Source organism: Hypanus sabinus, chromosome 3 (genome assembly GCF_030144855.1).
Source record: "Hypanus sabinus isolate sHypSab1 chromosome 3, sHypSab1.hap1, whole genome shotgun sequence".
Classification (NCBI taxonomy): domain Eukaryota; kingdom Metazoa; phylum Chordata; class Chondrichthyes; order Myliobatiformes; family Dasyatidae; genus Hypanus; species Hypanus sabinus.
The window spans coordinates 77,281,485-77,297,178 of record NC_082708.1 but is presented as its reverse complement, the minus strand read 5'-3'; the positions used below and the strand labels follow the sequence as shown (position 1 = coordinate 77,297,178).

The following is a 15,694-nucleotide window of genomic DNA, read 5'->3' as shown; positions in this document are numbered from 1 at the left end:
TAATTCTCTCCGCTGATCACAAGTCTATTTCAGTCGTCCTTCCTATTTTCTAGAGAACGTTTTGCTTGGTTATGACAGGATCAAACAGACCCATAACACACATCTATCTACGTTGCAACTTCTTGTTTTTCCTGTCAGTTTTGACTGGTCTGGGAGCACGCTACTCAGCTGCTGTGACCTCCCTCAGTCCACCAGCGCGCAGGTCCCTACCCGGTGAGGCTGCGGTGGAACACGGCCCCGAGCTTGAACTGTGTGGGCGTCACTCCCGCTGTGCTCGGTCATGGCTGCGTATCCGGACGACTCCTTCCCCTATCAGGGTCTTTTACCGAAGAAGGAGACCGGCGCCGCGTCTTTCCTCTCCCGATACCCAGAATACGATGGAAGGGGCATTCTCATTGCCGTCTTGGACACGGGAGTGGACCCTGGTGCACAGGGACTCCAGGTAAGGCCGTACCCTGCATTGGAGGCCTTGCGAAGCCTCGGGCTTTCATACTCAACTGCTCGGAAAGGGACATTTCTCGCGTTGAACCTTCCTTAAATGCAGCTACTCTACCAAAGCCACGTAGCCTAACATATTTACTCACAAATTGCATATTCCGAACGGACCGATCATTTATTTCATTCATTTAGTTAAAGCGCATTTTTACTATTGTATTTTGTCTATGTGAGATAGCATCTGACTATTAATCCATTGTTATTATTGTAGTTTTGAAGTGGCTAACATTGTGATTTAGGCAGCTTTTGATTTTCCTCTTCTAATTAATGACCATGGTTGAGTAATTATATTTGCACAGTTAACAATGGACAGCAGCAGGATCCACGATTTAGTTACTGTACTTGACTTTGGTTACATGATATTTTGTAATGACTTTCTGATTCCCCACCAATTCCATTTACAATTAAAGCTAATTGTCTCGGATAGAAGCAGATTGTAGAAATTTCAATTGCTTTGCCTTTTTCAGCAAAATAAAACTGGAAAATAAATTTATTTTTACAACTCACTTTGAAGTGAAGTCTACAAAGCTAATGACTATCTTTAACACAGATTCTGCAGATGCTGGAAATATTGAGCAACACAAAATGCTGGAGGATATGAGCAAGCTAAGTAGTATTGAAGGAGAGGAATAAACAGTGTTACAGGCCTGGAACCTTCAGCAAGATTGGAAAGAAATGGGGCTGACTTCCCTCCTCACCTAGTCTCATCTATAACTTGCTAGCTTGTGCTCCTTGCTTCCCCGTTTCCCCTCCCCCCACCTTCTTTTGGTGGCTTTTGCCCCCTTCCTGTCCGATTACGATGAAGGTTCTCCACCCAAAATGTGGGCTCTTTATTACCTTATAAAGTTGCTGCCTGACCGCTAAGTTTCTCCAGCATATTGTGTGTGTTGCTTGCTATTTCCAGTATCTGCAGAATCTATTGTGTTCATGAAAATTAAATAAATTTCAAGTCAAATCTTTGTGAGCACTAGTAAGCATGTGCTATATAACAATTTAATGGCTGTATCTGTGCTGACCTTCAAGTATTGAACTAGCGGACCACATTTTGGATAATATTATTTGATTTACCAACACCTTGTCTGGATAAATATGAAAATCGTATTTCCCTTTGTAGATAGGTGAAGAAGGTTATGTAAGCAGAAGCAATTTGGAACTCACTGCTTGATAACATTTAAAAATACCTGGAAGTGTAGCCAAAGAACCAGAATTGCAAGGATGGAGAGCTGGAAATCAGAAAACCAAACTTAGAACTTTTATGACTGACATAATCACGTTAATTTGTTTTTCAGTACATGCTTACAGTTTACAATTTTTTTCACTCTGAACATTAGTTTTATTTCAAGTGCGATGTAAGCATTAATTATTCAGGTTTTTTTTTCAGTTTCCTTTCTATGAAATTGCACAGGATTGCACAAGGATGTAAATCTGAAGATGGGCAAAATTCTTAGCATTTTCAGTATCTTTTCTTCTTAGTTGATGTTTTGCTCCACTTAGATTTCAGTGATAAGAAATTACCTTGTAAACTTGTTTCTTCATATTATTTTTGAAATCAAGTTTGTGCTCAAATGATAATAACCTGTTCAGAAAGTTAGAGAACTGTGATTTCTTTTTTTGTGTGATTTTTGCATGCATTTAAATGGTAGGTGATGTATGCCATAAATTAAAACTGTTTCAAGCACTCAGGATCTATAAACTTCATGGTCCTTTTCTGTGCAAGTATCTGTGCTGAAGAGGGTCTGAATACCAAAAGAAAAATTACTGAACTACTGGTGGTGTATCTGTTTCTTGTTGATCTGTATAACCAGGGTCATTGTTACTGAGATTTGAAATGGAAATGTTTGTGCTGGGAGAGTGAAACATGAGCACTTTATCTGTTTGTTGTATGAGAAAGGAGGGCTTTGATCACTTAGGATTGCAAGTAGCATCCTTAAAGAGGCATCGGCATCAGATTTAGGCCCTTCATAACTCCGTACACCTTTATCAATTCCCTGTATACTTTTCCTGTGCCGCTTTCAGGTGAAATCACATCTTTTCTGTCATGTAGTGACCAAGCATTTTTTTTACAATAGTCAAGTGTATTCAGCGTAGCCTCCCTGCTTTTGAAATCTATTCCTTTAACATACAGTCCAGGTCTCCTTGCTTCTCCACACTTCTCCGTAACTTCTATTTATTAATCATTCCCAGGACTTGTTGCACTTTTTATAATGCTATATTTCACACTTTCTGTGTTAAATTCCACCCGTTCCTTACCTGTCCAACTGATCACTCCATCTATATCATCTTGCAGTCCAATGCTTTTCTTGCAATCAACCACATTGTCAATATATGAATCATCCACAAAATTCTTTCTCATTTTCTCTACATTTAAGTCTAAAGCATTACCATCCGGTGCTGACCGAGTATTAAGTCCTGTGGAATCTACAAGTCACTTTTGGTCACAAAAGCAATTGTCAACTGTATTAATCTTTTCTTCCTGCCAATGAGTCAACTTTGGATTCAGTGTGATTTCTTCTCATGGATTCTATGGGATTTTACTTTTTTACCAGCTCACTAAAATCCATGGAAAATGCATGAAATAAATTGTTTCATGAACCTCCCTTGTTACTGTTTCAAAAACATTAATCACTGGTCCTGATTTTTCCCTTCATAAATCCAGCTTGACTAAGCTGTGCTTTTCTAAACAGAGGTTTATATTGTCATTCCTTAGATTCAATTCCTATAATCTGCCCACTGTTGAGTATCTGGTTCTTAATTCAAAGTTCAAGGTACATTTATTCTCAAAGTATGTAAGTCATACAACCTTGAGGTTCATCTCCTAGCAGGCAGCTGCAAAACAAAGAAATGCAAAGAACCATTTAAAAAAAATGGGTTCTCCCCATGTACAGAGAAAAACAAATAAACATGCAGACAATAAGTGCCAGCAAATAGTGTTCTGAACTGAAGTTCACAAAGAGAGTCCTTCCACATACCCTTCGCTCGGTACAGAATGGAACAGCGAGCCTGTCCATGCCTCTGGCCCCGACACCTGCCCTTTTCAACCTGGTCAGGTGCCTAAATAATCCAAACATCGGGTTCAATTGCTTCCATACACTCTTGGGCTTGGACCCCACCACCTTGATTCAACCTGGCACTTAAATTATCACCCAAACATCTGGTTCAGTCACCGCCTCAATTCGACCGGTACCCAACCTTTCCAACTTGACCTGGCACTTAAATTGATTACACCTCAGTTCTTTCTCGCTCACACAGATGGGGCCACTGCCTTACCTTGCTCCTGTTCTGCCACATCGAATTGCTTCCCAAGTCCAAAGGAAAGCTGCAGGCAATTGTTTGAGAAGGTGACACAGAAGAAGAGTGATTAGCAAAGTGTTTAGTTGTTTTCTTTGTTTCATTTGCCACCAGCAGAAGTCACCAAGATTTTCCAAACTGGGAGTTTACTTAAATGATTGTATTTCCTCCCTTTTTAAAAAGCAGTACAACATCAGTAATCCTCCAGTACTCTGGGATTTCTCGTGTAGCTCTGGAGGATCGAGAAATGATGGTTAATGCCTCTGCAATTTCATTACTCAGTTGTAATATCCAGGCATATGTAAAATGGACCTGACAGTCTATCCATATTTTTCTGTTATTCCATCTTATATTTAGTCATCTTCTTTCTCAACTATGATGCCAGCTTTGTACCCTTTTATTCCGAAGACAACAGCAAAGTGTCCATTGAGAACATTACCCACTTCTTCTGCCACCTACGTTACCCTTGTATATCCTGCTCTTTTCCTTCATAGTATTCCCGTGTTTTACAAGCATATGTCTCTGCTGGTCGTGTAGTGGTATCTGCACCTGGACTTCAGACAAGAGGTCCCAAGTTCGAATCTGGCCAGCTACTTGCAAGCTTTTGATCTGTACTCGGTTGAGCATTGAGCTAGCAACTCGTCCTCATAAAACAGACAAGCTCTATAAAGAATGGCAAGGTTGCCACCTGATGTGCCAAATAAGGTGCGGGGAAGAATATTTTTCAAACATATAAATTACCTTGAATTTTTTTATTTCTTACTGCCCTCTTTCGATACTGCATCAACATTTCTGCTGCATCAAGTTCTCAGAGAATTTTTTTAACCTGATATTACCCTTAATAAACCTTGCCATCCCTGAGTTCTTGCTTCCTTTTATGAACCTATGTACTTTGAATTTCTCCTTTGAATGTCTTCTAATGCTCTGACAGTAATTTATCTTCAAATCACTGTTCCCAGTCAACTTGGTGCAACAATGGTTTTTAGCCTGGGAAAACGGCAACCCCCTCTCTGAAATCTTATTTTTGTACTTTTTCTATCAACCCTAACTGAACTATGATCTAACTGTAGTTTTTAAGAGTTTGCACATTTGATTTTTAATCCTTGTTTGTGCTTTTTGTTCATAATTTCTTGTCAAAGCAAAGCAAAACTGATTTCCATCAGAATTCTTTCAGAACTAATAATGGAATTGCACTTTTTGATGTGACCTTGTTGCAAAAGTTTTTTTACAGGTTGGTAGCATATTAAACCATTCTTGGTCCCTGAAGCTATTTGTTTCTTCCTTCTAGCAAGTTAGCAAGTGAAGAAATAGATACTGGCATCTAGTTATATTTTGTTGATGTGCATAATTTGTGATGGTGCCAGCTAGTAATGCAATAAAGTACCATGAAACAAAAGCTGTTTAAGTTGCTTAAATATTCTTTATAAATAGAATATTTTAACCAGACTTTGACAAAGTTTTACACACCAGACAAATCAAAAAAGTAAAAGCTGATGAAATCCAAGAGAAGTGCTGCTGGGTCCAATATTGTTTCAGTGATGAGGAACATTCAAGATTCAGAATTAAAGTTTATTTATCACATGTACATCAAAATTATACAGTGGAATGTGTTGTTTACATTAGCAACCAGCACACCCAATTTATTACGAGTACATCAAAACATACAGTGGAATGCATTGTTAAGATAGAATTGAGGAGAAGGATAATGGCCTCGTGATATACTTGGCAGATAAGGTAAAAGAGACTCCTGAGAGATTCTATACGAAAATAAAAAATAAAAGTATAATTAAGGAGGCAGTAGATCCTGTTAAGGATCATTGTGGTGACGTCCATGTGGAGTCACGGGAGATGAACAAATTTTTAATTGAATACTTGTATGTATTTACTGTGGAGAAGCTCATGGAAGTGAAGGAATTCAGGGAAGAGAACAATGATATCCTGAAACACATCAATATTACAAAAAAAGTGTTGGTAGTGTTGAGGTGCATTTAGGTGGATTAATCCCTGAATTCCGACCATGAGTATTGTAGGATGTTTGTGAAACAAGGGAAGAAATTTTTGGAGCTGTGGCAGCAATTTTTGTGTTTTTCTTAGTCATGGAGAAGGTACCAGAGTACCAAAGGATGGCTAATGTTTTGCCCTTTAAAAATTGTTGTAAGGCCAGTCCATGGCAGCTAGAAGCTGGGGAGCCTCACGTCAATGGTATGGACAATCCATGGTAGCTAGAAGCTGGGGAGCCTCACGTCAATGGTATGGACAATCCATGGTAGCTAGAAGCTGGGGAGCCTCACGTCAATGGTATGGACAATCCATGGTAGCTAGAAGCTGGGGAGCCTCACGTCAATGGTATGGACAATCCATGGTAGCTAGAAGCTGGGGAGCCTCACGTCAATGGTATGGACAATCCATGGTAGCTAGAAGCTGGGGAGCCTCACGTCAATGGTATGGACAATCCATGGTAGCTAGAAGCTGGGGAGCCTCACGTCAATGGTATGGACAATCCATGGTAGCTAGAAGCTGGGGAGCCTCACGTCAATGGTATGGACAATCCATGGTAGCTAGAAGCTGGGGAGCCTCACGTCAATGGTATGGACAATCCATGGTAGCTAGAAGCTGGGGAGCCTCACGTCAATGGTATGGACAATCCATGGTAGCTAGAAGCTGGGGAGCCTCACGTCAATGGTATGGACAATCCATGGTAGCTAGAAGCTGGGGAGCCTCACGTCAATGGTATGGACAATCCATGGTAGCTAGAAGCTGGGGAACCTCATGTCAATGGTATGGACAATCCATGGTAGCTAGAAGCTGGGGAGCCTCACGTCAGTTACTGGAAGTGTTTTGGAGAGACCCATTTTACAGGCATTTGGAAAGGGAAGAGCTGATTGACGTAGTCATGGTGCCTTTATGCATGTTAAATAATGTCTCATGAATCTGATTTTTTTTTGAAGAAGTAACCAAGAGGATTTGTGATGGCACGGCAGTAGACATTGCCTACATAAACTCTATCTCTGCTTTTGAGGATGTACTGCATGGTAAGCTGATTGATCAGAAGATGAAATCACTGGAATCCACAGTGAGTTAGCAAATTGGATACAACATTTCCTTGGTGGAATTGTATTGGTGCTGGGTCCCCAACTGTTTGTCATAGAAATTATTTGGATTAAAATGCTGGTGGCATGTTTGATTAGTTTGCAGATGACACAAATGTTGGTGTGATAAACATTCAAGAAAGTTGTCTCATTACAGCAGGATCAAGATCAGCTAGGAAAGTGGGTGAAGGAATGGCAAATGAAATTTAACTCAAATCAGTACAAAGTGAAGCAACTTGGGAGGTTAAATCCAGGCAGGACCTGCAGAGTAAATGATAGGGCCCCAAGGTGCAGAACACAGGGATCAGGGGGTACAAGTACGTAGTTCCAGATAGTCACAACAAGGTGATGTTGAAAATGCTTGGCTTGCCTGTGTCTCTTGTTAAGAAGCGGTGAGGTGACCTTATAGAGGTTTGTAAAATCAAGCTGGTATTAATGAAATGACTGGTCAGAGTCTCTTTCCAGGATAAAAGAGTCTAAATCTTGAGGCTGAGGTGTGAGAAGAGAGATTTAAAGGGGAGCTGAGGGGCAAGGTTTTCACACAGATGATGGGTATGTGGAAGTGACACAGCCAAGTGCAAATCTAATGTTTAGTAGACATTTGCCAAATGCAAGCAAATGGGAGTTGTTGAGTAAGGCATCTTGGTCGCATAGACGTTAGGCCAAAGGGCCTGATTCTACACTGCATCACTCTTTGACTATGACTCAAATTATAGAGAACTTGAGCCTTTCAGTCAGCTTGCCGGTGTGGCATAAGATTGGTGATCAGAATTCAGTTCAAGCAGATTTGTGGTAAATACAGTAGGAGAGGGCAACAAACAAAAAGGAAAAAAATTATTAGGAATCACGATTAGACTAGATAAAATCATAAGATTTAGGAGGAGTATTAGGCCATTCAGCACATAGTCTGTTCAAGAAAATTTGTATTCATTCATCAGGCTTTTCTGCAATTTATATAATTGATTTCAATAACAGCACTGCTCTTTCTAGAGATCGACACTGTCTTCAGTCAGCTTGGGTCACTGCTGGCTGCTCCTAAAATTTAATATGCATCTGTCAGGACTGAAATAATCACAAGGTTATGGCATGAACTGATGTGAATTAATTACGCATATAGCTTTGGCATGTATTTTCATATATTGTTCAATTTTGCCCCCTTATGTTTTACTGTTTCTTTTTCAGCGTGACTAATCCCAATGAAATGAGCTGTATAAGTTTTCAAAGCATACTTTATTTTGCCTGAAAATAGATACAGTATTCTGTAATGTGGCTTTCCTCAGGATTATAATTAGCTGTGGTGTTAGTAAAATGAATGTAAATTTCTTTTGCAGGTCACAAGTGATGGAAAGCCAAAAATAATTGACATTATAGATACTACTGGAAGTGGAGATGTGAACACATCAACCATCGTGGAACCAAAAGATGGGAAAATTACTGGTCTTTCAGGAAAAACCCTTGAGGTAATTACACACCATATTTTGAAAAGTTTGTAATTTATGTGCTACTTTTATTTTACCATGAAAGTTCCGGACAAAGTTTTAGACTTTGCTGTTATATTTGTAGCATGAATCACATAGTTGGCCAAAACAGAAGATCACAGAATTTTAACTGTAAGGTGTGGCCAGCAATACAAAAATGCATTCCCTGGTTTAAAGAAAATGTTACTAGAAATTGCTACCATTCATAAAGTTATCCACATTCTAATACTGTTTGCTAATAACTCCCACTATTTTGACTTTGAGATGGTTTTTATATTCATGTGTTTAGGAACGGTAATATTATAAAAGCATTCAGATATTATTTTTGTCATTATTTAAAGCCATAATTTAATTGGCATAATTTTCTGTATACTGCGGTCTTTCAATTGATTAGAATTTGGTTACCCACAGATTAGAAAGTGTAGTTAAAAATGTTTATTGTTTAGAATAAATCTCTTTATCAACTATTCATAAATTCATTAGGGTTAGCTAACTTGAACATTTATTAAAGCACTTATTTTTAAATAATCTTGTGTTGCAGATTTTAAGCTGCACTGGAAACTTCAATTAAGTAAAACTCAAACAGGTGCTATTGCACTTGACTAGCTGATTATGGATGTACTTTGTGTCTTGTGCTTGTTTCCCTGAGTTTTGTTTGGATTCAGATGTCTAAAGCCTTTTTGTTTTGGCAATTCATATCCTGGTTCCATTGATTATACCCATGCTTTTTTAATAGACCTCAAGCCTGTTAATCATTGTGCTTACCAGTTGTAAGTATTCTATACAGTACATATTAAATAATTATTTACCAAACTTATTAATATGCATTGGAAATTCCAAAGTAGTTGCTGCATAATATCAATGCATTTCAAAGAGAGTAATTTGTCTGAAAATTCTTTATAATATTGAGATTATAAAGAAGATCTTTAATAATTTTGGTCAATACTTGTTTCCTGACTTACCTGCCTATTTTCTTCCTTTTCTTAACTGAGGATTTATTAACTGTTATTGAGGAAAGGACAGCAGCCAGTTTGCCAAAGAATTTTGCTACTTTTGGTTATGGTACAGATTTTGGCCAGGTTACCGTAGGAGCCTCTGTCATGGAATTCATTCAATGAGTGCTTTGATTTTATTTTTGCATACACCGTGAAGTATTATAACATATTAAAAAAAAGTACCTAAAACTGCAATTCTGCATTGGAGTATCAACCTACTGTATATATGTGTTCATTTTGATGTAGTGACCCACAGTCTTACATTTTAGAAATTAGAGATCTGCCTTGTGCTATGGTAGATATAGTACCTGACTTGTTCGTTGATCATATAGTGTATTGTGTAGTGCTATCTAATAGCTTCTGTTTTAGTAGATTAATTTGATTGCAGAATTTTGTTTTAGTGGAAAAGGATTAGAATTTCAATGCCAAAATAAGGGTATGCTTCAAAATAAGGGTAACAAAATTGTATGCTTCGCAATGATTCCAAATCATGTTTAATGAAGCCCTTGGCTTCATTGAGTGTATAAGTAGAATTTCAATTTTGTGCAGTGTACCCAGTTTCTGATGCTTTTTAAGGATCTCTTAATGAGTACACAGTAGTATGTTTTAATGATTTTTTTTTTACAAATAATGGACAAACTCAGCTTTATTAAAGTAAAAAGTATGTTTTTAAATAATGTGTATGTTATAGATGAGTATCATAATTAAAAAAAATAATTAATTTTGGCTAGACAGAAATTAGGATGAGAGAGATGGTTGAAAAAATTTTTGACCAATGTTCAGTTTTAACTATTATTTCATCTCCTGTTTCTATTAATAGAAAATATATTACAAGTACACTTGTATATAAAAGGTTAGAAGTGGGGCTGAAATAAACCAGACAGTTTTGGGTGGTAAACAGGGCTAAGACCATCCATGTTCAAGTTAATGCTAGTTTAATTTTTGAAAACATACATCCAGTAAATGTTGAAGGTATTATAATATCACATCTGTGTTTAGCTGACAATTGGGAAAGGTCTATGCTCTTTGCAGCTCTTTCTCCAGAAGTTCTAATTTACAAATCAACAAGTTGCTTCCAGGAAGATTCTAAGCACTTTATCACTTCATTAGGTGCAGAAGGAGAGAGGAATAGCCTCGCTAATATATCCATCCGCACCACTTGTTGCAGAGCCCCACTCCTGAATCTATCACTTTTCTGTTTTATTCACATTAGTCATTCCTGTAGTATATCTGGCCTCTTCTAGTTATTCCTGCCTTTCCTATGAAGATTGATAGGAAATATAACATTGTGCAGCTGTTGAAGGAACTATCATTGAAAGTAGGCTGCACTGAGATTGAGAGCCTTAGAAAAATGGGGCCTCAGGCACTCATTTTATTTTCTTCTATCACATTTCATGTGTAAATTGCCACTTGTATTTCCCATGCCCTTTAACAGATGTATTTGCTTCCATTGCTTCCTTCTTTATTATGAATCACTTATTTTACTCATTTACCCTTGCTTTCTTCATTTTCTCACCTGTCTGACCAGTTCAAGATCAGTTTGTTAATCAAAATTCAATTAGATGAACTTAATATGAGAATAAGAAAGTTATTTCTCCCCCTAGGCAACCCTTGGAGGTTCAGAGTGATACTACAATGCTTTGGATTTGAGGTGACTAATGAGTCATTTGTACAATTCCCTGATGTGCATAACTGTCTGGCCTTATTTGTCACCAGAGGTTACCTCATTGATTGTATTGTGCTTCCTGGGAATGCTCACTCTGCCTAATACCTCAAGATGCAGTAATATTATTCAGCCCATTTATATTTGCATTTTAGTTTCCAGTACTTATTTTCTACATAATAATTCTTCATTGATTTCCAAAAAGCAGAACAAATTTTAAAAATTGGTGATAAAATACTTAAGAATTAAATAAAGCACAAAAGAGCCAATACAATTTTTCTAACAATCCTTGCTTCTGTGCAAATGATTACACCATTTCCAAACCATATTCAAATTTACTTAATTGGATTTTAGTGTGTAAAAGGCAATATTAAAGAGAAGATAAGTAGAATCTTTCCTCATTCCTACTGAATATATAACTGATGATTTTAGAGTGTTGCATGTTAAGCAATATTCATACTTAATGCATAATTTTCTTTTTAAAGATTCCTGAAAATTGGATAAATCCATCAGGAAAATATCATGTTGGTCTCAAAAATGGATATGATATTTTTCCTAAAGCACTTAGGGAAAGAATACAGGTAAGACTATGGTATGCATTATTAAAAATTGTTTAATATCTATTTGATTCATTTTAACAGGTTATTTATTCTTTTTCATTTAGTGAAAGGTGAAGGGTAATTGAAAAGAATGTACTGTAAACATAGAAACATAGAAAACCTACAGCACAGTACAGGCCCTACGGCCCTCAAAGCTGTGTAGAACATTTCCTTCCTTTAGAAATTATCCAGAGTTACCCATAACCCTCTATTTTTCTGAGCTCCATTAACCTGTCCAGGAGTCTCTTAAAAGACTCTATCGTATCCGCCTCCACCACTGTTGCCAGCAGCCCATTCCACACATTCACCACTCTGCGTACAAAAAAACTTACCCCTGACATCTCCTCTGTACCTAATATTTATGTTTATTTATTATTTTTCTTTTGTACTTGCAGCTTGTCGTGTGCAGTCTTTTATTGTGTTTCTTAGATTTACTGTGTATGCCCACAGGAAAATTAATCTCAGGGTTTTATATGATGACATTAACTTTAATAATAAATTTAAATTGATCTTTGAAAAGGCAAAAGGAAAATAAAAAGTCACTTCAGGAAATGCTGCAGAGTCATCCAGAGCACAAACATCAATATGCATCATTACTTCAACCCAATCCAACAAATCACCAAATTGCATTTCTGTTCTTTCCAGTTCTCCAATTTCATACTGTAACTCAAACATTTAAGCAACCCACTTAAATTTTTAATATCCTTCCAGAACTATCAATAATGCATTGATACAGCTGTATCGAGGTTATAGTTGGACAAATTTTATCCTGGGATTCTCTGAGACTAAGCTAATAAAATTTTTTTGATGTTTAATATATTAATAATATAGGAATTATAAATTCAGGTTAAGGATTGAAAATTTCAGGGGAAGTCAAATGAACAACCATCTAATATAAACCGATTAAGGTTTCTGTTAAATCCAGTCTGTGTGCAGATTAAAGAGTTGAAACCAATTCCACGTTATTAATGTATTTTAAACAAGGTGACAACTTAGTTATAGAAAGAGAAATAATGCCAAGTATTCAAATTCTAAAGATTGGAAGTAAAATCTAATTAAAATTACCAATATTAACAGTGAATCGGCTCAAGGAATATTGATTGGTATCTTTATAATCAGAAACAAAAAGTGTATTTCATTAAGAATACTCTACCTGTAATACCAATTCAGACTTGGATATCCAGCTGCAGAATGCCCAACTTTGTACATGTATTAATTTCTTTTAAAATTTGAAATACAGCGTGGAATAGGCCCCTCTGGCCCTTTGAGCTGAGCCACCCAGAACTCCTGATTTAACCCAAGCCTAATTTACAATTTACAATTAACCTACCCCAACTCGTACATCATTGGACTGTGGGAGGAAACCCACACAGTCATGGAGAATGTACAACCTCCTTATGGGCAGTGTGGGATTGGAAATGGAACATTTATTAAGTACTGGGTGAATATTACTCATTCCGTACTTGCCAGCCAACCTAAGTACCAAAGAGATAAGTAGTCAGCTTTTAAATGTTTTCCTTTTGGTTTGCCATACACATCGTATACCAACTTTAACATGTCTAAGACTAACAAACCTGTTCAAAAATGCATTGCCAAAAGCATTGAGTTTCTGAAATGGCTCTTTCGGATCCACCACCAAAACATTTCCTGGAATCACACCTTCCACATTCCCATTCGTTACAGCAATGAACCAGTCAGTTGTTAGTTCAGGCCCAATTCTCACTCCTGGAAATTCTTGTTCCAGAAGGTATCTGATAAAGGTGGTCTAGTTTCATTTATCTGGTATCCATGTATTTAAAATTCTCATGCATATGAAAAAACTTCCATAAATATTAATATCATATTTTTTTTCAAAAATGTAAGTTTAATTGAACCCTGAAGGTTTCATGTGCTGATCCTATCAGTCTACATAGAGCAACCCACTCTCAGTCCCTTCTGTGCTTTAAAAGTTGGGTTGGTACCACTGTGTTTCAGAAGCTGTTGTATTTCTCCCTTATATGCATTACCTTGGATAAAATATTGAGCGTTTTGAGAAATGTGTGGAAGCTTTTTAAGTTGATTTAAATTTAGTGTTGGCGCGTGGCCAAGTGGTTAAGGTGTTGGTCTAGTGATCTGAAGGTCGCTAGTTCAAGCCTCAGCTAAGGCAGCGAGTTGTGTCCTTGAGCAAGGAAACACTTAACCACACATTGCTCTTCTACGACACCGGTACCAAGCTGTATCGGTCCTTGCCCTTCCTTTGGACAACATCGGTGGCATGGACAACTGCCGGTCTTCCATATAACCCTGCCCAGGCCTGTGCCCTGGAATCTTTCCAAGGCTCAAATTCATGGTCTTTTGAGACTAACAGATGCTTATTATTGATTTAAGTTTATACAAGAGGGCAGTGGAGTTGTACGCTTATTACCAGCTACATTCTCTTTGAAGATTTGAAAATTAATATGATGGTACATACATTTTTCATTTGATTTACCTATACTGTATTTTACAGTATTGCTGTTTAATCTTAAAATATAGAATTCCTAAGTAAAATAATGCCACTTAGAAGACCAAGGAGATGACATAGCTTGTTAATTTAGTCAAAGGCTTGCACATAGAATACCAGATTGTGATGTACAGTTATATTTGTTTACTGAGCAATGCTCGTGCAACGTGTGGTAAGCATCCCCATTCCCGATGAATGCTGGATGGCTGAATAAGTACTGTATGCTCATTTTGCTTTGCAGAAGGAAAAACGTGAGAAACTCTGGGATCCAATTCATCGTGTTTGTTTGGCAGAAGCTTGCAAAAAACTTGATGAGTTTGACAGTGCACATACAAATTTGTCACAAGTTAGTACTTTTTCAGACTGGATTTATAGTATAATCTTTGAGCTATGAGTAATAATTAAATTAAAATTGTTGAATAAAAATTAATTGTTAAAGTGAGCTTCTTAACTTAGAACCCTCATTGTCACTCGTGAGAAATAATGCATTAGTATCTGATTTTAGTAAAATACTTAAAAGCTAGGTGACTGTTTCCTTAGTAACAAATGACCAGGTGATCTTTATGCATTAATATTGTAGTTCATGCTATCTCATTCATTTGCAGAATACTTAAGCCAATCATTCTTTCATGTAACAAATATATATATATATATATATATTGAATTGACTTTATTACTTACCTCCTTCATATACATGAGGAGTAAAAATCTTTAAGTTACGTCTGTCTAAATATGCAATTTATAGTAAATAGTATGTACAACAGAACAGTCAATGTAACATAGAAATACAGTTGAATCAGCTTGAATTAATCAGGCTGATGGACTAGTGGAAGGAGCTGCCCTGGAGCCTGTTGGTCCTGGCTTTAATGCTGCGGTACTTTTTCCCGGATGGTAGCAGCTGGAAGAGTTTGTGGTTAGGGTGACTCAAGTCCCCAATGATCCTTTGGGCCCATTTTACACACCTGTCTTTGTAATGTCCTAAATAGTGGGAAGCTCACATCTACAGATGCGTTGGGCTGTCCGCACCACTCTCTGCAGAGTCCTGCAATTGAGGGAAGTAGAGTTCCCATACCATCCAGTGATGTAGCCAGTCAGGACTAGTTTGTACTGTTATAGTGATCAGTGAGTGGTATACATGTGTAGTTATGCACCATATTAGCATGGCAAAGTATGCAGAGCAGGCATATCATGAATAGTTCTGCAATATTGACTTGGCAATGTTGCTTCGTAAATAGAGTTGAACATTCTAGCTGATGCCTGTCTTAACCTTGCACAGATGAACACAGGCTGAGCAATGGCATGAGCTGTCTCCAGTCCCAACCTGCCAACTTAAGAAAGCAATTGTGGACAAGTGTGTCCCTGCATAATTATTTAGTCTTTCCCAACCAGAAGTCCTGGATGAAGCAAGAGATCCTCAATTTACTGAGGGCCAGATCAGTGGCATTTATGACTGGTGACCAAGAATAATACAAGAGGTGCAAGTCCAACCTCTAGAAAACTATCCCACGTGTGAAGTGGCAATTCCAGACCAAACTGGGATCACCGAGGTACAACTGTGGCAGGGCTTGAATACTACTATTTCCCACAAAGTAAAACCAAGCAACA

At 37.5% G+C, this 15,694-nt stretch overlaps 1 protein-coding gene across 3 annotated transcripts in view; it reads left to right on the top strand.

The window, feature by feature from the left end:
- The first annotated feature begins 216 nt into the window (after positions 1-216).
- The window catches only part of tpp2 (tripeptidyl peptidase 2), a 112,414-nt gene continuing 96,936 nt past the window's right edge, over positions 217-15,694 (top strand). For all 3 annotated transcript variants that reach the window (XR_009511222.1, XM_059964730.1, XM_059964729.1), the window contains exons 1-4: positions 217-442; positions 8,204-8,332; positions 11,494-11,589; positions 14,331-14,435. Coding sequence is in view for 2 of the 3 variants with exons in the window: in XM_059964730.1 (XP_059820713.1) it covers positions 281-442; positions 8,204-8,332; positions 11,494-11,589; positions 14,331-14,435 (492 nt within the window). In the remaining variant the exon portion in view is untranslated. The remainder of the gene's footprint in view (positions 443-8,203; positions 8,333-11,493; positions 11,590-14,330; positions 14,436-15,694) is intronic.